This window comes from Coregonus lavaretus (genome assembly GCF_964263955.1).
Source record: "Coregonus lavaretus genome assembly, contig: HAP1_SCAFFOLD_3423, whole genome shotgun sequence".
Lineage (NCBI taxonomy): Eukaryota > Metazoa > Chordata > Actinopteri > Salmoniformes > Salmonidae > Coregonus > Coregonus lavaretus.
The window spans coordinates 1-26,727 of NW_028165109.1; the positions used below are offsets into that span (position 1 = coordinate 1).

General features: G+C 45.9%; 1 protein-coding gene across 1 annotated transcript; it reads right to left on the reverse strand.

Annotated features, from left to right (window-relative positions):
* Positions 1 to 13: 13 nt before the first annotated feature.
* On the reverse strand, positions 14 to 10,235 carry LOC311116263 (E3 ubiquitin-protein ligase TRIM47-like; the record flags this gene model as incomplete). Its single annotated transcript, XM_084191371.1, has 4 exons — positions 9,593 to 10,235; positions 9,087 to 9,182; positions 117 to 350; positions 14 to 32 (listed from the first exon to the last, which is right to left on the reverse strand). Coding segments are annotated over exons 1-4 (946 nt in total), but the record flags the coding sequence as incomplete, so codon positions are not given.
* Between the last annotated feature and the right edge of the window lie 16,492 nt (positions 10,236 to 26,727).

Consider the following 26,727-nt stretch of genomic DNA (forward strand, 5'->3'; position numbering starts at 1 on the left):
GATACACTGGTACCGGAGAGAGACTGATAACTCTGGAGAGAGAGAGAGAGAGAGAACAGAACCAAATGATTGAGAGTTTTAATTTCATATCACATGTATCAAGGCAGTTCAGTTACCTGGAGGAAATGGATGTGATCCTCTGTGTGTGAGAGCTGCTCCAGCTCAGTGCTTCTCTTCCTCAGCTCAGCTATCTCCTGCTTCAGTTGCTCCAGGAGTCCTTCAGCTTGACTCACTTGAGCCTTCTCTTGGTCTCTGATCAGCTCCTTCACCTCAGAGCGCCTTCTCTCAATGGAGCGGATCAGCTCAGTAAAGATCTTATCACTGTCCACCACTGCTGCCTGTGCAGAGCGCTGTTAAGAGAGAGAGAGAGAGAGAGAGACTTGTCTTACTTTAATGAGCCATCCTCATTACACTAACACCCCCCTTCCTAAAAGCACATTGCGTGCCACCAAAACCTCCACACAATCACATTATCCAGTACCCAACACCACAGTACAATACACCAACCAGCACCACATTCCAACCGTCCATCCAACCCCTCCTCTCCAGCCGTACAGACAGCCCCCCTGAGCCCCCATACCTCCTGAAACATCTCCACACTGTTGATCATTTTGTATAACTCAAACTCAACCCTAAGGCGTCAACAGTAATGGCATTACCCTGGCAACACAGAAAAAACATGATGAACAGTCTGTCATTGCAGAAAACGGACACCCCTCCCCAACTCCCAGGTCAACGCGAGCCAACCAGCTATTGGTGCTATTGGTGTCCAGGGCTCCATGTAATACCCTCCACTGGACGACCCCTGACCTTTCCAGCACTGGGAGCTTATAGAGCCCCTCCACCTATACCCTGCCATGCTCTCAGCCCCCACAACCCCCTGCCACTGATGCCCCTTCACTCCCACTAAGCTCAGAGTGTTAAAAGTCAGTAAGTCCTCCGGACTCTCCTGCCAGTCCCCAGTCTCTGCTGTCACTTGCAGTGGTGGAAACGGTGGTGGCCCCTCCTCAGGCTGCTCCAGCCCTCAGTACTGCAGCATAGAAATCAGAGACCCCTGCTGTATTGAGTCTCTCCGGCCGCATGATGAAGAGCTGCTGATCCAGCCCCAAACCACCAGCCCTCCTCAACAGAGCACATGCTGGTTCCCTCCAGCCCACCTCCGTACGGTACAGTAGCCTCTGTGCTGCTGAGTCAGAACGCTGCCGCCCTGACCAGAAAAAATTCACTAACTTGCGCTGCAGGTCCACAAGCAGACCACCGGGGGCGTTGAGAATGGCCAATTTAAGCCATAGAGAGGATGCCACCAAGTTGTTGATGATCAGCACCGCCCCTCTGTATGCCACTTGGGAGATGAGCCACCTCCACTTCGTCAGCCTCGACACCACCGCTTGTGACACTCCTTCCCAGTTCTTCCTATCCCAACCCTCTGAGCCCAGATACACCCCAAGCATCTTGAGCCACTCACAGCCCCACTGCAACCCCCCTGGAAGCTGCGGAGGTGCCCTGTCCCTCCATGCCCCACATAACAGAGCCTCACTCTTGCCCCAGTTTCCCTAAGCAGAAGACGCCCCCTCGTACACCCTCAAACTATTCTCCAGGGCCTGTAGGTTCTGCTCATCCCTAACCAACACAGACGTCATCAGCGTATGCTGCCACTGCTATGCCTGTCCCCAACCCTATGCCTGGCTCCCACACTCCCTGTAGCCTCCTGCGTAGCAGGCCCAGAAAGGGCTCAATAACAAGAGTGTATAGCTGCCCTGACAGAGGGCATCCCTGGTGAATGCCCCTCCCTACCCAGACTGGCCTACTGAGCCCTCCCCACACCTTGACCATACATGAAGCCCCAGCATACGACCGCGACATTACGTGGTCCTCTGTAGCTCAGCTGGTAGAGCACGGCGCTTGTAACGCCAGGGTAGTGGGTTCGATCCCCGGGACCACCCATACACAAAAATGTATGCACGCATGACTGTAAGTCGCTTTGGATAAAAGCGTCTGCTAAATGGCATATTATGTATATTTATTTATTTAACATTTGAACACAGGCCACAAAATTCTCCCCACAACCAAAACAACACATTGAACAGATATTCATGGTCCACCCTATCAAAGGCTTTCTCCTGATTATGAACAGATTGTTTGTGATTGAGCGTCCTGGTACACAGTACGTTTGAGTCTGTTAACGAGGACCTTGGCAAAGACCTTATAGTCCAAACAGAGCAATGCCACAGGCCTCCAGTTCTTTATGTCGCTCAAATCCTTATTTTGGGCAGGAGAGTCAAAGCCTCCCGTCTACAGCTTAGCGACAGCTCCCCCACCCCGACGCACTCACACAACACACGTCCTGTAAAATAATTCCCCAGAACTTTTTATAAAGATCCACAGGCAGACCGTCTGAGAGACAGCAGCTGAGAGTTTGTGAAAGGCCAGGGAAATATCTATTTGATTTATCTGTGACAGAGAGAGTTTGGAAAGGTCTGTGAGCAGAACCTGAGAACACCCAGGATAATAATAATAATAATATGCCATTTAGCAGACGCTTTTATCCAAAGCGACTTACAGTCATGTGTATACATTTTTACATATGGGTGGTCCCGGGGATCGAACCCACTACCCTGGCATTACAAGGACCATGCTCTACAGAGGACCACAGAGTTCTGCCCTCTATAAATCAGAGTACAACTCCACAGCCTCATCTCCTCACAACAGAAGTTACCCACCCATCAGGCTCCCTCTTCTCCCCACAACAGAAGTTACCCACCCATCAGGCTCCCTCATCTCCCCCACAACAGAAGTTACCCACCCATCAGGCTCCCTCATCTCCCCCACAACAGAAGTTACCCACCCATCAGGCTCCCTCCTCTCCCCCACAACAGAAGTTACCCACCATCAGGCTCCCTCATCTCCCCACAACAGAAGTTACCCACCCATCAGGCTCCCTCATCTCCCCACAACAGAAGTTACCCACCATCAGGCTCCCTCATCTCCCCACAACAGAAGTTACCCACCCATCAGGCTCCCTCATCTCCCCACAACAGAAGTTACCCGCCCATCAGGCTCCCTCCTCTCCTTCACAACAGAAGTTACCCACCCATCAGGCTCCCTCATCTCCCCCACAACAGAAGTTACCCACCATCAGGCTCCCTCATCTCCCCACAACAGAAGTTACCCACCCATCAGGCTCCCTCATCTCCCCACAACAGAAGTTACCCACCCATCAGGCTCCCTCATCTCCCCCACAACAGAAGTTACCCACCCATCAGGCTCCCTCCTCTCCCCCACAACAGAAGTTACCCACCCATCAGGCTCCCTCATTTCCCCACAACAGAAGTTACCCACCCATCAGGCTCCCTCATCTCCCCACAACAGAAGTTACCCACCCATCAGGCTCCCTCATCTCCCCACAACAGAAGTTACCCGCCCATCAGGCTCCCTCCTCTCCTTCACAACAGAAGTTACCCACCCATCAGGCTCCCTCATCTCCCCCACAACAGAAGTTACCCACCATCAGGCTCCCTCATCTCCCCACAACAGAAGTTACCCACCCATCAGGCTCCCTCATCTCCCCACAACAGAAGTTACCCACCAAAGTTACCCACCCATCAGGCTCCCTCATCTCCTCACAACAGAAGTTACCCACCCATCAGGCTCCCTCATCTCCCCACAACAGAAGTTACCCACCCATCAGGCTCCCACATCTCCCCCACAACAGAAGTTACCCACCCATCAGGCTCCCTCATCTCCCCACAACAGAAGTTACCCGCCCATCAGACAAACGTAAAACAAGGGATTTTCTTGGTTTCCCCACTCTGTTTTTCCAACCCCTCTGGTGAAACAGAGAACTGAGCCCTGTACTATAATATAATATAATGTGCCATTTTGCAGACGCTTTTATCCAAAGCGACTTACAGTCGACTTACAGTCACGCGTGCATATATATATATGTTGTTTGTGTATGGGTGGTCCCGGGGATCGAACCCACTACCCTGGCGTTACAAGCGCCGTGCTCTACCAGCTGAGCTACAGAGGACCAGGTGCAGACACATTTATGAAAGCAAAGACAAGGTCATTATTTGGGCTCTAAACACTAACAACCTACCCTTACACACCTCTTTTGCTACCCCTGCACTAAGATTTCTGCCATGGCATTTAAATGTTTTTGGTTTACATATTCCCCCAGTCTTTGCCGGCGTTCATGTTAAGGAAGTCTAACCGTGAAATCTCCATAAGAGGTGGGAGGGAAATCACCACAATCAGAAACCAGTAGAGAAGCCCATAAAGCCTCCATGCCAGGAAAAAACATCAATTTAAGCAGATTCTGAAGACATGCCCTTAAGAACCCATGACCCATTTTCTCAGCCTATACCACTTCCTGGGTGAGAGGACACTAAACCCCTCATTCTTCATCACGTGTTGTACTGACCTTACAAACCTTCCAGGATCAATCAAATAAGACTCCAGCAGAACCTTCTTTTTCCCCTTTAGTCTCCATCAGGAACCTAGAAAGTTCTCTCACCGTATATACTGGGCCCTCAGCCTGACTGGCTGTCAGCTCTGGATCCAATGAGCCGTCTGAAAACGAGACGCCTTGTCCTCCGCTCCCGCAGACTCACCTCCCCCCTCTTCCTCCTCCTCCATTGGCACGGTACCGTCCTCCTCCTCCCCAGTCTCTGCCCCCCTGCACTTCCCCCCTGATCAGAGCCTCTTCCCCAATGACAGGCAATATTTCCTGGGATGAGCCCACCAAGCCTTTGCCCACCGGAGTCTCTGTTACTACAGAAACCTGCCTCAGCTCATGTAGCCCAGCTGCAACCCTCCCCACCACCGCTTTCTCCACGGCCTGCGCACCACCACTTGGCCATGCACTACTACCGTGTAGCTCAGTTGGTAGAGCATGGCGCTTGCAACGCCAGGGTTGTGGGTTCGTTTCCCATGGGGGGAAAGTATGAAAATGTATGCACTCACTAACTGTAAGTCGCTCTGGATAAGAGCATCTGCTAAATGACTAAAATGTAAAAAATGTACTCTCCTCCCTCCTGGTACCCCCGCCATTTATTTTGCAATTCTGAGTAATCACTACTTTAGTAAGGATTAGTAAGGAAAAACACTTTATTCAGTACTACTGCAGTTGCTTAATAATTCCAATAGATGGCAGCATAAGACCATGAATGACATTTCAGAAGATTGTTTAGTTCTCTCCCTGGATACACCACCACTCTCCCTCACAGGAAAACTCCTGCCTGAGCTTTTTACTGTCCCTTTCCACACTGCTAACGCAAGAGGAAGGACTGAAAACACATTACTGTGAAGTAATATAATGATGAGTCATGTTTATTATTACCTGTTTTTATGGTCATGTTTTGAAATTATACTTCATTACTATAATGATTATCAATAAGCCTAAACATTAATTCAGTCACCTCTGGTCGACAAAAACGTATTTTCCTAGTACAGTAATTGTCAAATTCATCAACCAGTATCGAGCACTCTGCCTTCTCAGGCAAGCGAGGGGCATGTTGAGGTAAATATGCTGACCGCCAAGGTTGCATTATGTCATTTATTGGTGGGCTGGAAGATGCAGTGGTTTTTCTTTTCTATTCAGAGGCTATTTACTCCCAATATGAGATCATTTTCTATAGAAGGTTTTTATAATGTAATGTTTACTAGGGTTGAGGTTAGCGCATCTGAGTAGGGATGATTTGGGTTCAATACCTGTCCTACCTATCAATCATATTGCTGCTTGTAGCCTATAACTGATGATCCCCACACTAGAAACACCCAAAACTATCTGTGCTACCAAACCCTGTGTTCCACCCCTCCCCTGTGTAACCTTGAGGTTTGGTAAGAAACAAACACTTGTCTACGAAAAGAGACAACATGTTTAACGGATTCCGCTTGGCACCCAGCCGAGAGCACACGGAAACCACTTGCAAATTTACCAAAACTAACCAACTACTTGGGGTCTGTTCGGAAGCAATAAACGGAGGCAGATTAGCCACCACAACTCTTATCGAAAGAGGCGACATCTGCACCAACACACCCCTCACAACAAGACAAACCTTTTTCATTAACCCAACCACCGCCTTGTTCATTCTGGATGCAGAGTCCAGATGTTCCGCTCCAACCTGTTCGCCGACCATGAGCAAAACTTCCTCCACACCTTTCTCCGGAACGGACCCGAAGCGACAGCGTTTCTTCTCCACTCGGTTGAGGCCATCACGCCGCCCTAACAAACTACCCCTACTCCCCCCTGAAACTCTAAACGATAAACGGTGGAAACCAATAAACAAACCCTCAAACCATGAGAAAATACATTCAGAAAATACGCAAGAACCAAAAGAAAAAAGAATAGTAGCCCTCCTCACGAACCACAAAGTCTCTCACACAACCAACTTCTTCTTCTATGATATAATGGCGGTCCACAAACCAACGTTAAAGGTGCATGCCGCCACCTACTGTGCTGGAGTGTGTGGTCAATCACGGTTTCCAACATTTCTAAATCCTCCTATCTAACTCAGTACTTCTGAGAAAATAAAGAAGAGCCCTACTAACTTCTAATAGACCCTCCCCCATCCCCAAAATCCCTTCCAAAAACCCCCAACCCCGTCCAACCTCAATGACCCTACACTTCAATCTTTCCCTCTCTTCAACATACTTACAACAATATAACACATGCTCCACCGTTTCATCGACCATACCCTCCACACACAAACCATTCCCATGCTTGCCAACCAGATGTAATGACGAGGTCAATGTACAATGTCCTAAGAGCAATCAAGTAAACACCACCTCTTCCTTCCTAATCTGACTTTTGAATCTTGGTCCATCGACCTTTCTGTAAAACTGTCAACTATTCATATAAATGCCGGCCCTTGTGCTCAGAGTACCATCTCTTCTGCCACACATCTATCAACATGGCTCTGATCTTACATTTGGCCTCACCTCTACCCAGTGGAACATTAATATCAATTATATCTAGTTTCAAAGCTCTTTTAGCTAACTGGTCTACAATTTCATTCCCTTCCACACCCGAATGTGCTGGGACCCAGCAGAATCTCACTACTACACCCATTCTCTCAATTCTCCATAATAACATTAATACCTCCAATAGCAGGTCACTCCTATTGTCGTCCTGATCAGAGCTCTATAAATATCCATCAACAATTGTCTGTCAGCACCCTATTCATAACCAGAGACCCACACAACCAACTACCATGAAAGTTAATGAATGAGAGAGACATGAACATCGTTACAATACTGTACATAGACATAATGTAACGGTTCTTCTTCTTTGGTGTTTAACAGCGGTTGGCATCCAATATGTTGTATTACCGCCCCCAACTGGACTATAATATATATCCATTATACTTTGTGATACAAAATGGGAAAAGGGGAAATTATAATAATAATAACGGGACACCACCACTCAACACACCCTGTAACTCTTCTGAAGTCTAATCTTGTATGCCCAAATACTTCTCTGCAGCTGCCATCACAATATCCATTTTCTGTGATTGACAATCCATTTCTGCGGTACAGTTGATAACCATTGCTATGAACTCTAAGAAGCTAACTTTACTAAAGCATATATCACTCGTTGGCCTATCCCTCTGTGCTGGCACAGATCTACTACTCACAGGTATCCTCTCAGGATCTTTCACCCTTGACCCATCCTCCTCTACTTCCTTCACTGTCTCAGCATACGACACCTTCTGCACTACTCTGACTCTAGCCACCTCAACCTGCCTCTCTCGCACCGGACACTTCAGATCCCCAGCAACATGGGCATCCCAACAGTTGACACACACTTTATTCACCGAAACTACACAATCCTCTATCCCCTCCTGCACAATTCCCACATCTTGGAATCTCCCTCCTACAAACTGCTGCAACATGACCATAAATGTTGCACCAGAATCAGTGCAGTGGATTCGCCACAAAAGCTCTAACAGGATAACTGATATATCCTACCATTACTTTATCGGGTAAAGACTCAAAACTCAAAAGGACTGACAGTGACTCCTCTGTTTCACCACGCTCACCACCGGGTCTGTGTTGCACCAAACGGCGGGAATCACAAACACCAGCAGTCTTCAACCTTAATTGCTCCACTTCTACACTTAACGCTACCCCAGAAATCACTCCTTTCAATGGTGCCCTGTTCCTAAGAGCAAAGCAAGAAACAGATCTTTACCCAAGTTGCGTGAAACGGAGCGCCCACTCCCTCTGGTCAGAAGAAACACAAACAAATATCACAAGTCCACTACAGGTTACCTTCACTGATTCAACTGCACCCAACTCCTTTCCCACCCACCCTGAAACCACAAATGGATCTGCCAAAAGGTATGGATCCACTTTCTCCAACAATGTAACTCCTACTGCACCAGATTCTTCTTTATCATGTCCATTGATGCCAGGCTCTGGTTCTGAGCTCATCACCACACCTTCTACCTCACTTAACTCTCCCTCATTCATTTCCATTTCACCTCCAGAACTCGGTCTGACTCACTCTGTTTGCACTTGAGTTATAACATTTGAAATGTCTCTATTCCTTTGAAACTTTTGTGAGTGTAATGTTTACTGTTCATTTCTGATTGTTTATTTCACTTTTGTTTAGTATCTATTTTACTTGCTGTGGCAATGTAAACATATGTTTCCCATGCCAATAAAGCCCTTTGAATTCAATTGAATTGAGAGAGAGAGAGAGAGAGAGAGAGAGAGAGAGAGAGAGAGAGAGAGAGAGAGAGAGAGGGGGCTCCATGTTAATGTATAGGGGACATGAGTCGGTCATGGTTACTCAAGGTTATGTGATGAGGTGGCCCCGCCTTCGACATCAAAATCAGTGTCGGCCCTCAGCCCAATAGGGAATGTCCTCTTGGTGAAACGGTCAAGATGTTGGTTTCTCCCTCAGTAGACCCGGGTTCATATCCCGCCGGTTACATTAAGCAGTCTATTCTCTGAAAGGAGTCCAGACAGCCTGTTCCCAACAGTGGAGCCAGTGGGATTGGATAGGGGCATCTCTCTCTCTCTCTCTGACTGGAGGAGAGAAGTGAAATGCTGTGTCTCCTCTGGTCAACAATACTCACCTTGAGAGACTCCACAGCCTGTTGGAGCTCCTTCAGCTCCTTCTCTCTCTCCTGGAATCTCTGCTGGACTTTCTGCTGACTCATCCCCAGCTGCATCTGTGGAGAATCACTCTTCAATGAGCTATCAAGCTTTATATGTCCAGTAGATCAATAGTATAGTAATGGGACATAGGGCACATTGAAGATAGGGATTAAAATGTTGAGGAAGTGTCTCTGTGAAATTATATTATTATATTGTTATGTGAATGATTATAGTTTTAACAGTGCACAAAACAGGGGAGCTGATTGGGTGTTTAACAAATTACAATGGTGTTTGACTTTAGAAAATGGTGATACATTTGGAGAATCTGGGTTAACACATCTATATAATCAAGGTTTGTGTTCATATTTGTTCTGCCGTGGATCGATATCATTTGAATGATCTCATATTCAAACAGCCTTAGTTCCTACTGTATCTTTAATTATTTGTTTATCAGACAGTCACCAACAAGTAGTTCTGGTCTTACCTGTTTCTCAGTCCTCTCTGCTGCAGCTGACACTGTATCATGGCCTTTATGTTCATCCATCACACACAGCAGACAGATACACTGCTGATCGGTACGACAGTAAACCTCCAGCAGTTTGTCATGATGAGAGCAGATCTTCTCCTGTAGTTGTGCGGTGGCTTTGACCAGCTTGTGCTTCTTGAAAGCAGGAGATTCATAGTGAGATTGGAGGTGAGTCTCACAGTAAGAGGCCAGACACACCAGACAGGACATGAGGGCTTTCTGCTTTCTGGTCCCAGTGCAGAAATCACACGCCACATCTCCAGGTCCAGCATAGCACAGAGCAGGAGGGGGAGCAGCCTGGAGTCCTGTCTTCTTCAGTTTCTCCACCATCTCAGCCAAAATGGTATTTTTCCTCAGATTAGGCCTTGGAGTGAAGGTCTCTCTGCACTGAGGACAGCTATAGACCCCTTTCAGAACATCCTGATCCCAGCAGTCCTCAATACAGCTTCTACAGTAACTGTGTCCACAGGCAGTAGTGACCGGCTCCTTCACTGGATCCAGACAGACAGAACAACAGAACTGGTCCTGGTCCAGCAGATCTCCGTGCTGAGCCATTTGGACGGTTGTTCACTCTCACACAGACAGACGACACAGAGACTCAGATCAGTTTCGTTTCCACATAAGTTAGTTTTTGGGAGGGCGTGGACTTTCTGGATCTGCCAGATAGGTGAGGTTAGAGGGAGGGAGGGAGGGAGGGAGGGAGGGAGGGACAGAGAGAGAACTGCGTTCAACATGGAGAGGGAGACAAATATTTTAGTTTCTAGGTTAGGGCCCTTCATTTGGAATAAATCTAACAAATATGAGTTGTTAGAATATATAAAGGGTAACAGTTCCTATGAAGTACATATTATAATTATTTTAATAAGCTTCATAATGCCTTATAATACACTTATGTGTTATAACACTGATTATAAGTGTCTATAATAATTAATAAGTGGTTGTAATGGGGGGGTTTGATATTGATACAATATACTGTAGTTTAAATGAATACTGTATGTATTGACTGATCATTGAGAATGAGGTAATACTTTACATTACAGTGTGGTTATTACTGTTAGGCCTAGGGTCAGGGTTAGAGTTACTACATTCAGCAGTAACCCTAACCCTAGCCATATCTAGGACTAAAAAGAGAAGACGTTTTACAATCAGAGTTCTTTGTATCTCTTCTTAGTCAGACAGAAACCCCCCACATCTTATAGGTGGACGGGGTTATGAACATATCCAATGAATTGTTTTCTGCAACCAGATGAAATGAAACTGCCTTTCAGCAGGAAAAGCTTCTCTAATAATCCTAACCATTGCTGGGTGTCTTCAGAGACTGAGGTATAGAGACACACTGTCATTATGTGGTATTGTGGGTAGAGTGATGAGGAAAAATGTTTTATTTAATCAATTTTAGAATAAGGCTGTAACGTAATAAAATGTTGAAAAAGTCAAAGGGTCTGAATACTTTCCGAATGCACTGTATGGCAGCTAGAAATCAAAACTGGATGGTCTTCAGAGATAGATGGGAGGGGCTTCGGGTAGATGAAGGCGGGGACTAAAAACAAACAAAAGATAACTAATGTAAAATGTAGTGTCTGGGAAATGTATGTAGTATGTACATTTATAAGCTGGAAGTGGATGTCACGATCGTCTACCAATGAGGAAGCGGACCAAAGCGCAGCGTTGCGAGTGAACATGACTTTAATAGAATAAGCAACGAAATACAAAACAAAAGACGACTCGTGAAGTCCAACGTACAACGACTAAAACGGAAACATAGAACACTGGAACAAAAACCCACAACTAACACAAGAAAACCTACAGCTTAAATATGGCTCCCAATCAGAGATAACGAGCCGACAGCTGACACTCGTTACCTCCGATTGGGAGTCATTAACCAACCTAGAAACACAACCCACAGACATGCAAACATAGAAATAAACGTGACAGAAATGCAAACATAAAAAATCACCCAAAACCCAACAAAACAAAATACACTCTGGCTCAAATACACAAGTCCTGGAGCCAGAGTGTCACAGTACCCCCCCCTAAAGGTGCGAACTCCGGGCGCACGAGCATACAGTCTAGGGGAGGGTCTGGGTGGGCGTCTGTCCACGGTGGCGGTTCTGCCCCTGGTCGTGGTCCCCACCCCACCTTAGTCACCACCCGCTTCCCTAGCCTCCTCCACATGACCACCCCCCAACTAAACCCCACTGGGTTAAGGGGCGGCACCGGACTAAGGGGCAGCACCGGACCAAGGGGCAGCACCGGACCAAGGGGCAGTACCAGGCTGAACGGCGGATCCTGGCTGGTCGGCTCTGGCGGATCCCGGCTGGACGGCTCTGGCGGATCCCGGCTGGACGGCTCTGGCGGATCCCGGCTGGACGGCTCTGGCGGATCCCGGCTGGACGGCTCTGGCGGATCCCGGCTGGACGGCTCTGGCGGATCCCGGCTGGACGGCTCTGGCGGATCCCGGCTGGACGGCTCTGGCGGATCCCGGCTGGACAGCTCTGCCGGATCCCGGCTGGACGGCTCTGGCGGATCCCGGCTGGACGGCTCTGGCGGATCCCGGCTGGACGGCTCTGGCGGATCCCGGCTGGACGGCTCTGGCGGATCCTGGCTGGACGGCTCATGGCTGGCTGACGGATCTGGCTGCTCATGGCTGGCTGACGGATCTGGCTGCTCATGGCTGGCTGACGGATCTGGCTGCCCATGGCTGGCTGACGGATCTGGCTGCTCATGGCTGGCTGACGGATCTGGCTGCTCATGGCTGGCTGACGGATCTGGCTGCTCATGGCTGGCTGACGGATCTGGCTGCTCATGGCTGGCTGACGGATCTGGCTGCTCATGGCTGGCTGACGGATCTGGCTGCTCATGGCTGGCTGACGGATCTGGCTGCTCATGGCTGGCTGACGGATCTGGCTGCTCATGGCTGGCTGACGGATCTGGCTGCTCATGGCTGGCTGACGGATCTGGCTGCTCATGGCTGGCTGACGGATCTGGCTGCTCATGGCTGGCTGACGGATCTGGCTGCTCATGGCTGGCTGACGGATCTGGCTGCCCATGGCTGGCTGACGGATCTGGCTGCTCATGGCTGGCTGACGGATCTGGCTGCTCATGGCTGGCTGACGGATCTGGCTGCTCATGGCTGGCTGACGGATCTGGCTGCTCATGGCTGGCTGACGGATCTGGCTGCTCATGGCTGGCTGACGGATCTGGCTGCCCATGGCTGGCTGACGGATCTGGCTGCTCATGGCTGGCTGACGGATCTGGCTGCTCATGGCTGGCTGACGGATCTGGCTGCTCATGGCTGGCTGACGGATCTGGCTGCTCATGGCTGGCTGACGGATCTGGCTGCTCATGGCTGGCTGACGGATCTGGCTGCTCATGGCTGGCTGACGGATCTGGCTGCTCATGGCTGGCTGACGGATCTGGCTGCTCATGGCTGGCTGACGGATCTGGCTGCTCATGGCTGGCTGACGGATCTGGCTGCTCATGGCAGACGAGCGGCTCAGGCCCCGTTGGGCAGACGGCAGACTCTGGCCGTCTGGGGCGCACCGTAGGCCTGGTGCGTGGTGCCGGAACTGGAGGTACCGGGCTGAGGACACGCAACTCAGGGCTAGTGCGGGGAGAAGCAACAGGACGCACAGGACTCTGGGGACACACATAAGGCCTAGTGCGGGGAGAAGCAACAGGGCATGCTGGACCCTGGGAACGCACATAAGGCCTAGTGCGGAGAGCAGCAACAGGCCGGGTCGGGCTGGCGACGCGCACCGTAGGCTTCGTACGAGGCTCAGGAACAGGCCGGGCTGGGCTGGCGACGCGCACCGTACACTTTGTGCGGGTGGCAGGAACAGGCCGAACCGGGCTGGCGACGCGCACCGTACACTTAGTGCGAGGGGCCGGAACAGGCCGTACCGTACTAGGGACACACACTACACACTTCATGCTCCCAAGTCCATGACCCTTTTCCGTCCAGTATCTCCTCCCATGTCCAGACCCTTTGCTCCTGGATACGCTGCTTGGTCCTTTGATGGTGGGTTTTTCTGTCACGATCGTCTACCAATGAGGAAGCGGACCAAAGCGCAGCGTTGCGAGTGAACATGACTTTAATAGAATAAGCAACGAAATACAAAACAAAAGACGACTCGTGAAGTCCAACGTACAACGACTAAAACGGAAACATAGAACACTGGAACAAAAACCCACAACTAACACAAGAAAACCTACAGCTTAAATATGGCTCCCAATCAGAGATAACGAGCTGACAGCTGACACTCGTTACCTCCGATTGGGAGTCATTAACCAACCTAGAAACACAACCCACAGACATGCAAACATAGAAATAAACGTGACAGAAATGCAAACATAAAAAATCACCCAAAACCCAACAAAACAAAATACACTCTGGCTCAAATACACAAGTCCTGGAGCCAGAGTGTCACAGTGGAAGCCTAAGTATTGTTTGTCCATTAGTTTAGGAGGGGTGGTAGGGTTAGGGGGAAAATAATAAAGAAGGAAAATATATTTAAAATAATATGTACAAAACATATATATGGGGGATTGGAAATGATGCAGACAATTACACAGATAGAAGCCCCAATATATCTGCAATGTTAAAGCTGGTCCTATAGCTGTACGGTGGCTTTGACCAGCTGGTGCTTCTTGAAACCAGGAGATTCATAGTGAGGTTGGAGGTGAGTCTCACAGTAAGAGGCCAGACACACCAGACAGGACATGAGGGCTTTCTGCTTTCTGGTCCCAGTGCAGACATCACACGCCACATCTCCAGGTCCAGCATAGCACAGAGCAGGAGGGGGAGCAGCCTGGAGTCCTGTCTTCTTCAGTTTCTCCACCAACTCAGCCAACATGTTATTTATCCTCAGATTAGGTATTGGAGTGAAGGTCTGTCTGCACTGAGGATGTCACACCCCACATCTAAAGGTCCAGCATGACAGTGAGCAGGAGGAGCAGCTTGGAGTCCTGTCTTCTTCAGTTTCTCCACCACTTAGGCGAGCACAGCACTCCTGTTCAGAATAGGTCTTGGGGTGAAGGTATGTATGCACTGCACTCAATCTGGTTTATTTAGTACCCCAGCGCAGGTTAAGTAGTGGAAAGAACATGTTGGGTTATTTTGACCCAGACAGTTTGGTTGCGTGAATAACCCAATATGTTGGGTTGTTAGTATTAACAGAACACGGGTTAATTTAACCATCAGTTGGGTATTTTTTACTCTCATGCTTGGTTGACCTAGCAACTGGGTCTGTTTTAATGTCATGCTTGGTTGACCTAGCAACTGGGTCTGTTTTAATGTCATGCTTGGTTGACCTAGTAACTGGGTCTGTTTTAATGTCATGCTTGGTTGACCTAGCAACTGGGTCTGTTTTAATGTCATGCTTGGTTGACCTAGTAACTGGGTCTGTTTTAATGTCATGCTTGGTTTACCTAGCAACTGGGTCTGTTTTAATGTCATGCTTGGTTGACCTAGCAACTGGGTCTGTTTTAATGTCATGCTTGGTTGACCTAGCAACTGGGTATGTTTTAATGTCATCCTTACTGTAGGTTATTTTAAGGCGTTTACATACTCTAAACTCAATGTTTCCTTATTAAATTATTCTATAATATGTAGAGTATTTATTACATATTATAATAAGGTATACCACTGTATTATAGCCCAACAATGAGACATACGTGGACTTTTAGAAAACTCTATAAGCATAATTGAAGCTACAAAAATGTCAATGTTCAACCTTAACATGTGCTAACTACGCAACAGACCAGATGCACAGGAAATATATTTACTCTCATGGGTGGCTAAAAATAACTATCTGAAAGCCACACCCCTACTAAACTATGCCTACAGTCTTCTGATCTGACCTGCTGGGTCATATCTCAATAACCAAGCAACAATAACCCAACACCCAGCATCCATAACCCAGCAGTTTTTAAAGAAAACAACCCAACTAAGTGACCCAACGCCTGCAACCCAACATTTGGGTCAACCAAACAACCCAGTATTGTTTAGAGTGTGGGGACAGGTGTAGACCCCTTTCAGATCATCCTGATCCCAGCTTTCTTTAATACAGCCCATACAGTAGCTGTGTCCACAGGCAGTAGTCACCGGATCCTTCAGTGGATCCAGACAGACGGAGCAACAGAACAGTTCTAGATTGTCAGCCATTTTAGTGCTTTCACCTGAAGGTTGAGCAACAGGGTGTCAAAGATAACTTTCTGTTTCATGGAACTCTACACCGGAGGACAGGGAGTGGCTTCCTCTTGACTGTGTACTCTGTATCTACAGGTTTTTGGGGGATGGAAGTCAAGCTAAGAAGATGACGTTGCATACAGCTGTGTCCACAGGCAGTAGTGACCGGCTCCTTCACTGGATCCAGACAGACAGAACAACAGAACTGGTCCTGGTCCAGCAGAACTCCCTGCTGAGCCATTTGGACAGTTGTTCACTCTCACACAGACAGACGACACAGAGACTCAGATCAGTTTCGTTTCCACAGAAGAGAGTTTTTGGGAGGGTGAGGACTTTCTGGATCTGCCAGATAGGTGAGGTTAGAGGGAGGGAGGGAGGGAGGGAGGGAGGGAGGGAGGGAGGGAGGGAGGGAGGGATAGAGAGGGAGGGAGGGAGGGAGGGAGGGAGGGATAGAGAGAGAACTGCGTTCAACGTGGAGAGGGAGACAAATATTTTAGTTTCTAGGTTAGGGCCCTTCATTTGGAATAAATCTAACAAATATGAGTTGTTAGAATATATAAAGGGTAACAGTTCCTATGAAGTACATATTATAATTATTATAATAAGCTTCATAATGCCTTATAATACACTTATGTGTTATAACACTGATTATAAGTGTCTATAATAATTAATAAGTGGTTGTAATGGGGGGGCTTGATATTGATACAATATACCGTAGTTTAAATGAATACCGTATGTATTGACTGATCATTGAGAATGAGGTAATACTTTACATTACAGTGTGGTTATTACTGTTAGGCCTAGGGTCAGGGTTAGAGTTACTACATTCAGCAGTAACCCTAACCCTAGCCATATCTAGGACTAAAAAGAGAAGACGTTTTACAATCAGAGTTCTTTGTATCTCTTCTTAGTCAGACAGAAACCCCCCACATCTTATAGGTGGACGGGGTTAGGAACATATCCAATGAATTGTTTTCTGCAACCAGATGAAATGAAACTGCCTTTCAGCAGGAAAAGCTTCTCTAATAATCCTAACCATTGCTGGGTGTCTTCAGAGACTGAGGTATAGAGACACACTGTCATTATGTGGTATTGTGGGTAGAGTGATGAGGAAAAATGTTTTATTTAATCAATTTTAGAATAAGGCTGTAACGTAATAAAATGTTGAAAAAGTCAAAGGGTCTGAATACTTTCCGAATGCACTGTATGGCAGCTAGAAATCAAAACTGGATGGTCTTCAGAGATAGATGGGAGGGGCTTCGGGTAGCTGAAGGCGGGGACTAAAAATAAACAAAAGATAACTAATGTAAAATGTAGTGTCTGGGAAATGTATGTAGTATGTACATTTATAAGCTGGAAGTGGAAGCCTAAGTATTGTTTGTCCATTAGTTTAGGAGGGGTGGTAGGGTTAGGGGGAAAATAATAAAGAAGGAAAATATATTTAAAATAATATGTACAAAACATATATATGGGGGATTGGAAATGATGCAGACAATTACACAGATAGAAGCCCCAATATATCTGCAATGTTAAAGCTGGTCCTATAGCTGTACGGTGGCTTTGACCAGCTGGTGCTTCTTGAAACCAGGAAATTCATAGTGAGGTTGGAGGTGAGTCTCACAGTAAGAGGCCAGACACACCAGACAGGACATGAGGGCTTTCTGCTTTCTGGTCCCAGTGCAGACATCACACGCCACATCTCCAGGTCCAGCATAGCACAGAGCAGGAGGGGGAGCAGCCTGGAGTCCTGTCTTCTTCAGTTTCTCCACCAACTCAGCCAACATGTTATTTATCCTCAGATTAGGTATTGGAGTGAAGGTCTGTCTGCACTGAGGATGTCACACCCCACATCTAAAGGTCCAGCATGACAGTGAGCAGGAGGAGCAGCCTGGAGTCCTGTCTTCTTCAGTTTCTCCACCACTTAGGCGAGCACAGCACTCCTGTTCAGAATAGGTCTTGGGGTGAAGGTATGTATGCACTGCACTCAATCTGGTTTATTTAGTACCCCAGCGCAGGTTAAGTAGTGGAAAGAACATGTTGGGTTATTTTGACCCAGACAGTTTGGTTGCGTGAATAACCCAATATGTTGGGTTGTTAGTATTAACAGAACACGGGTTAATTTAACCATCAGTTGGGTATTTTTTACTCTCATGCTTGGTTGACCTAGCAACTGGGTCTGTTTTAATGTCATGCTCGGTTGACCTAGCAACTGGGTCTGTTTTAATGTCATGCTTGGTTGACCTAGCAACTGGGTCTGTTTTAATGTCATGCTTGGTTGACCTAGCAACTGGGTCTGTTTTAATGTCATGCTCGGTTGACCTAGCAACTGGGTCTGTTTTAATGTCATGCTTGGTTGACCTAGCAACTGGGTCTGTTTTAATGTCATGCTTGGTTGACCTAGAAACTGGGTCTGTTTTAATGTCATGCTTGGTTGACCTAGCAACTGGGTCTGTTTTAATGTCATGCTTGGTTGACCTAGCAACTGGGTCTGTTTTAATGTCATGCTTGGTTGACCTAGCAACTGGGTATGTTTTAATGTCATCCTTACTGTAGGTTATTTTAAGGCGTTTACATACTCTAAACTCAATGTTTCCTTATTAAATTATTCTATAATATGTAGAGTATTTATTACATATTATAATAAGGTATACCACTGTATTATAGCCCAACAATGAGACATACGTGGACTTTTAGAAAACTCTATAAGCATAATTGAAGCTACAAAAATGTCAATGTTCAACCTTAACATGTGCTAACTACGCAACAGACCAGATGAACAGGAAATATATTTACTCTCATGGGTGGCTAAAAATAACTATCTGAAAGCCACACCCCTACTAAACTATGCCTACAGTCTTCTGATCTGACCTGCTGGGTCATATCTCAATAACCAAGCAACAATAACCCAACACCCAGCATCCATAACCCAGCAGTTTTTAAAGAAAACAACCCAACTAAGTGACCCAACGCCTGCAACCCAACATTTGGGTCAACCAAACAACCCAGTATTGTTTAGAGTGTGGGTACAGGTGTAGACACCTTTCAGATCATCCTGATCCCAGCTTTCTTTAATACAGCCCATACAGTAGCTGTGTCCACAGGCAGTAGTCACCGGATCCTTCAGTGGATCCAGACAGACGGAGCAACAGAACAGTTCTAGATTGTCAGCCATTTTAGTGCTTTCACCTGAAGGTTGAGCAACAGGGTGTCAAAGATAACTTTCTGTTTCATGGAACTCTACACCAGAGGACAGGGAGTGGCTTCCTCTTAACTGTGTACTCTGTATCTACAGGTTTTTGGGGGATGGAAGTCAAGCTAAGAAGATGACGTTGCATACAGCTGTGTCCACAGGCAGTAGTGACCGGCTCCTTCACTGGATCCAGACAGACAGAACAACAGAACTGGTCCTGGTCCAGCAGAACTCCCTGCTGAGCCATTTGGACAGTTGTTCACTCTCACACAGACAGACGACACAGAGACTCAGATCAGTTTCGTTTCCTCAGAAGAGAGTTTTTCGGAGGGCGAGGACTTTCTGGATCTGCCAGATAGGTGAGGTTAGAGGGAGGGAGGGAGGGAGGGATAGAGAGAGAACTGCGTTCAACGTGGAGAGGGAGACAAATATTTTAGTTTCTAGGTTAGGGCCCTTCATTTGGAATAAATCTAACAAATATGAGTTGTTAGAATATATAAAGGGTAACAGTTCCTATGAAGTACATATTATAATTATTTTAATAAGCTTCATAATGCCTTATAATACACTTATGTGTTATAACACTGATTATAAGTGTCTATAATAATTAATAAGTGGTTGTAATGGGGGGGTTTGATATTGATACAATATACTGTAGTTTAAATGAATACTGTATGTATTGACTGATCATTGAGAATGAGGTAATACTTTACATTACAGTGTGGGTATTACTGTTAGGCCTAGGGTCAGGGTTAGAGTTACTACATTCAGCAGTAACCCTAACCCTAGCCATATCTAGGACTAAAAAGAGAAGACGTTTTACAATCAGAGTTCTTTGTATCTCTTCTTAGTCAGACAGAAACCCCCCACATATTATAGGTGGACGGGGTTATGAACATATCCAATGAATTGTTTTCTGCAACCAGATGAAATGAAACTGCCTTTCAGCAGGAAAAGCTTCTCTAATAATCCTAACCATTGCTGGGTGTCTTCAGAGACTGAGGTATAGAGACACACTGTCAAGACAAATCATCTGGCTGTGCTTTCATGTCAAAACATTTATTATTTTCTATTCATAAAATTCTATTGTATTATATTCTTTGATAATATATTATATCCATAGGCTCCACTCTGTATAGTGTTAATGATGACTGTTTGTTCTGTACATTGATTGAATGGTTAGGACTATCTCACTGTATTCACTGTTTAAATCCCAAGAGACCAGGAGACCTAAAGGAAGCCTTCAACACTGTATCCCTTCATCCAGTCATAGTAAACAACCTCTGTCTGTCTGTCTGTATGTTTGTCTGTCTATAAACACAGCCAACTTTTCTGCGGTGGTTGTTGTTGCTATCAGTGCTGCACAGCTATTTTCAGGTCTCTCCAGAGATGGTCGATCGGGTTCAACTCCAGGATCTGGCTGGACCACTCAAGGACATTCAGAGACTTGTCCCGAAGCCACTCCTGCGTCTTGGCTGTGTGCTTAGGGTTGTTGTCTTGTTGGAAGTTGAACCTTCGCCCCAGTCTGAGATCCTGAGCGCTCTGAAGCAGGTTTTCATCAAGGATCTCTCTGTACTTTGCTCTGTTCATTTTTCCCTCGATCCTGGCTATTCTCCCAGTCCGTGCCTCTGAAAAACATCCCCACAGCCTGATGCTGCCAACACCATGCTTCACCATAGGGATGGTGCCATGTTTTCTACAGACGTGACGCTTGGCATTCAGGCCAAAGCGTTCAATCTTGGTTTCATCAGACCAGAGAATCTTCTTTCTCATGGTCTGAGAGTACTTTAGGATCCTTTTGGCAAACTCCAAGCGGGCTGTCATGTGTCTTTTACTGAGGAGTGGCTTCCGTCTGGCCACTCTACCATAAAGGCCTAATTGGTGGAGTGCTGCAGAGGTGGTTGTCATTCTGGAAGGTTCTCCCATCTCCACAGAGGAACTCCGGAGCTCTGTCAGAGTTACCATCGGGTTCTTGGTCACTTCCCTGACCAAGGCCCTTCTCCCCCGATGCTCAGTTTGGCCAGGCGGCCAGCTCTAGGAAGAGTCTTGGTGGTTACAAACTTCTTCCATTTAAGAATGATGGAGGCCATTGTGATCTTGGGGACCTTCAATGTTGCAGAAGTGTTTTGGGACCCTTCCCCAGATCTGTGCCTCAACATAATCCTGTCTCAGGGCTCTACGGACAATTCCTTCACCCTCATGGCTTGGTTTTTGCTCTGACATGCACTGTCAACTGTGGGACCTTATATAGACAGCTGTGTGCCTTTACAAATCATGTCCAATCAATTGAATTTACCACAGGTGGACTCCAATCAAGTTGTAGAAACATCTCAAAGATGATCAATGGAAACAGGATGCACCTGAGCTCAATTTTGAGTCTCATAGCAAAGGGTCTGAATACTTATGTAAATAAGGTATTTCTGTCTTGTATTTTCAATAAGTGTGTAAAAATAAAAACCTCTTTTCGCTTTGTCATTATGTGGTATTGTGGGTAGAGTGATGAGGAAAATGTTTTATTTAATCAATTTTAGAATAAGGCTGTAACGTAATAAAATGTTGAAAAAGTCAAAGGGTCTGAATACTTTCCGAATGCACTGTATGGCAGCTAGAAATCAAAACTGGATGGTCTTGAGAGATAGATGGGAGGGGCTGAGGGTAGCTGAAGGCGGGGACTAAAAACAAACAAAAGATAACTAATGTAAAATGTAGTGTCTGTGAAATGTATGTAGTATGTACATTTATAAGCTGGAAGTGGAAGCCTAAGTATTGTTTGTCCATTAGTTTAGGAGGGGTGGTAGGGTTAGGGGGAAAATAATAAAGAAGGAAAATATATTTAAAATAATATTTACAAAACATATATATGGGGGATTGGAAATGATGCAGACAATTCCACAGATAGAAGCCCCAATATATCTGCAATGTTAAAGCTGGTCCTATAGCTGTACGGTGGCTTTGACCAGCTGGTGCTTCTTCAAACCTGGAGATTCATAGTGAGGTTGGAGGTGAGTCTCACAGTAAGAGGCCAGACACACCAGACAGGACATGAGGGCTTTCTGCTTTCTGGTCCCAGTGCAGAAATCACACGCCACATCTCCAGGTCCAGCATAGCACAGAGCAGGAGGGGGAGCAGCCTGGAGTCCTGTCTTCTTCAGTTTCTCCACCATCTCAGCCAACATGTTATTTATCCTCAGAGTAGGCCTTGGAGTGAAGGTCTGTCTACACTGAGGATGTCACACCCCACATCTAAAGGTCCAGCATGACAGTGAGCAGGAGGAGCAGCTTGGAGTCCTGTCTTCTTCAGTTTCTCCACCACTTAGGCGAGCACAGCACTCCTGTTCAGAATAGGTCTTGGGGTGAAGGTATGTCTGCACTGCACTCAATCTGGTTTATTTAGTACCCCAGCGCAGGTTAAGTAGTGGAAAGAACATGTTGGGTTATTTTGACCCAGACAGTTTGGTTGCGTGAATAACCCAATATGTTGGGTTGTTAGTATTAACAGAACACGGGTTAATTTAACCATCAGTTGGGTATTTTTTACTCTCATGCTTGGTTGACCTAGCAACTGGGTCTGTTTTAATGTCATGCTTGGTTGACCTAGCAACTGGGTCTGTTTTAATGTCATGCTTGGTTGACCTAGCAACTGGGTCTGTTTTAATGTCATGCTTGGTTGACCTAGCAACTGGGTCTGTTTTAATGTCATGCTTGGTTGACCTAGCAACTGCGTCTGTTTTAATGTCATGCTTGGTTGACCTAGCAACTGGGTCTGTTTTAATGTCATGCTTGGTTTACCTAGCAACTGGGTCTGTTCTAATGTCATGCTTGGTTGACCTAGCAACTGGGTCTGTTTTAATGTCATGCTCGGTTGACCTAGCAACTGGGTCTGTTTTAATGTCATGCTCGGTTGACCTAGCAACTGGGTCTGTTTTAATGTCATGCTTGGTTGACCTAGCAACTGGGTCTGTTTTAATGTCATGCTTGGTTGACCTAGTAACTGGGTATGTTTTAATGTCATGCTCGGTTGACCTAGCAACTGGGTCTGTTTTAATGTCATGCTCGGTTGACCTAGCAACTGGGTCTGTTTTAATGTCATGCTCGGTTGACCTAGCAACTGGGTCTGTTTTAATGTCATGCTTGGTTGACCTAGCAACTGGGTCTGTTTTAATGTCATGCTTGGTTGACCTAGCAACTGGGTCTGTTTTAATGTCATGCTTGGTTGACCTAGTAACTGGGTCTGTTCTAATGTCATGCTTGGTTGACCTAGCAACTGGGTCTGTTTTAATGTCATGCTTGGTTGACCTAGCAACTGGGTCTGTTTTAATGTCATGCTCGGTTGACCTAGCAACTGGGTCTGTTTTAATGTCATGCTTGGTTGACCTAGCAACTGGGTCTGTTTTAATGTCATGCTAGGTTGACCTAGCAACTGGGTCTGTTTTAATGTCATGCTTGGTTGACCTAGCAACTGGGTCTGTTTTAATGTCATGCTAGGTTGACCTAGCAACTGGGTCTGTTTTAATGTCATGCTTGGTTGACCTAGCAACTGGGTTTGTTTTAATGTCAGGCTTGGTTTACCTAGCAACTGGGTCTGTTTTAATGTCATGCTTGGTTGACCTAGCAACTGGGTCTGTTTTAATGTCATGCTAGGTTGACCTAGCAACTGGGTCTGTTTTAATGTCATGCTTGGTTGACCTAGCAACTGGGTCTGTTTTAATGTCAGGCTTGGTTTACCTAGCAACTGGGTCTGTTTTAATGTCATGCTTGGTTGACCTAGCAACTGGGTCTGTTTTAATGTCAGGCTTGGTTGACCTAGCAACTGGGTCTGTTTTAATGTCATGCTTGGTAGACCTAGCAACTGGGTCTGTTTTAATGTCAGGCTTGGTTTACCTAGCAACTGGGTCTGTTTTAATGTCATGCTTGGTTGACCTAGCAACTGGGTCTGTTTTAATGTCAGGCTTGGTTGACCTAGTAACTGGGTCTGTTTTAATGTCATCCTTACTGTAGGTTATTTTAAGGCGTTTACATACTGTAAACTCAATGTTTCCTTATTAAATTATTCTATAATATGTAGAGTATTTATTACATATTATAATAAGGTATACCACTGTATCATAGCCCAACAATGAGACATACGTGGACTTTTAGGAAACTCTATAAGCATAATTGAAGCAACAAAAATGTCAATGTTCAACCTTAACATGTGCTAACTACGCAACAGACCAGATGAACAGGAATTATATTTACTCTCATGGGTGGCTAAAAATAACTATCTGAAAGCCACACCCCTACTAAACTATGCCTACAGTCTTCTGATCTGACCTGCTGGGTCATATCTCAATAACCAAGCAACAATAACCCAACACCCAGCATCCATAACCCAGCAGTTTTTAAAGAAAACAACCCAACTAAGTGACCCAACGCCTGCAACCCAACATTTGGGTCAACCAAACAACCCAGTATTGTTTAGAGTGTGGGGACAGGTGTAGACCCCTTTCAGATCATCCTGATCCCAGCTTTCTTTAATACAGCCCATACAGTAGCTGTGTCCACAGGCAGTAGTCACCGGATCCTTCAGTGGATCCAGACAGACGGAGCAACAGAACAGTTCTAGATTGTCAGCCATTTTAGTGCTTTCACCTGAAGGTTGAGCAACAGGGTGTCAAAGATAACTTTCTGTTTCATGGAACTCTACACCAGAGGACAGGGAGTGGCTTCCTCTTGACTGTGTACTCTGTATCTACAGTTTTTTGGGGGGATGGAAGTCAAGCTAAGAAGATGACGTTGCATACAGCTGTGTCCACAGGGAATAGTAACTGGATCCTTTGGTAGATCCAGACAGCAGAGTGGATCTTTTAAAAGGGCCTCTGCAATGTCCATACAACAAACTGCACAGCAGAGTATCAGAGATAACTTTAATTTCTTTGAAAGTCTGAGTGGTGGGGGAGGCCTTTTAGATCTGTTTGGAGACGTTAGTCCTGGATGGATGCACTGAGGTATATAGGGATGGAAGCCATAGTGACGTGTAACCAAATATAAGGTTGTGGTAAAACATTACAACGTTTTAAAGGTTCCATAAATGTACAGTGACCTATTCAGAAGCCACAGTGGTGAATGATGAATATGTCAAATCAAGTTTTCTTTCATTTTCAATCATGTAAAATGATCATAAATTGTAAAGAAACACGTGGATGCATTGGGGTGCAAATACCTCTGTAGAATTAATTAAGCGAGAAATGGCGGTGGAAACGGCTTTATGCACAAATATTGATAAAATAACCATCATATTGAAGTAAACTTGGAGTCACACGATGATATGTGGTGTGGTCGTCCCACTACGACTCGGGAAACCATGCAGTTTATTAAGCTACAGATGAAATAAGTTATGCTGAACTTCACAGGGTGGTGAAAGTTCACAGTGAAGAGCTTGATGCTCCTTTCCAATAAATATCGAGGGTCTTTTTGTCCATAATAATGTCATCATGTAGGTAGCCTGTCCAGAGTGGGCACGTTCACTATATAATGCCCCCAAAACATCTGACAAAACCATCGGTAGAGTTGAAAATGTGATGGAAACCCATTTAACAGAAAGTTTTTAACCGGTTTTTGTATTTTCCCAAAAATATATTTGTAGGTGCATTACATCATCATGCACAGCCATTTATCTTCAACACGTCAATTTGATGGAAACATCTCTGCTGGTAAAATTCACGTTTTTATGAAGATTTTACAATATTCACATGAAAATCTGTCGCCAGTCGAATGGAAACAGATTTTCATGCGAATTTTCAAAAATCTGCATAAAAACAATATCCTCATCTATAACTGGGTCTGTTTTAATGTCATGCTTGGTTGACCTAGCAACTGGGTCTGTTTTAATGTCATGCTTGGTTGACCTAGCAACTGGGTCTGTTTTAATGTCATGCTTGGTTGACCTAGCAACTGGGTCTGTTTTAATGTCATGCTTGGTTTACCTAGCAACTGGGTCTGTTTTAATGTCATGCTTGGTTGACCTAGCAACTGGGTCTGTTTTAATGTCATGCTTGGTTGACCTAGCAACTGGGTCTGTTTTAATGTCATGCTTGGTTGACCTAGCAACTGGGTCTGTTTTAATGTCATGCTTGGTTGACCTAGCAACTGGGTCTGTTTTAATGTCATGCTTGGTTGACCTAGCAACTGGGTCTGTTTTAATGTCATGCTTGGTTGACCTAGCAACTGGGTCTGTTTTAACGTCATGCTTGGTTGACCTAGCAACTGGGTTTGTTTTCATGTCATGCTTGGTTTACCTAGCAACTGGGTCTGTTTTAATGTCATGCTTGGTTGACCTAGCAACTGGGTCTGTTTTAATGTCATGCTTGGTTGACCTAGCAACTGGGTCTGTTTTAATGTCATGCTTGGTTGACCTAGCAACTGGGTCTGTTCTAATGTCATGCTCGGTTGACCTAGCAACTGGGTCTGTTTTAATGTCATGCTTGGTTGCCCTAGCAACTGGGTCTGTTTTAATGTCATCCTTACTGTAGGTTATTTTAAGGCGTTTACATACTGTAAACTCAATGTTTCCTTATTCAATTCATCTATAATATGTAGAGTATTTATTACATATTATAATAAGGTATACCACTGTATTATAGCCCAACAATGAGACATACGTGGACTTTTAGGAAACTCTATAAGCATCATTGAAGCTACAAAAATGTCAATGTTCAACCTTAACATGTGCTA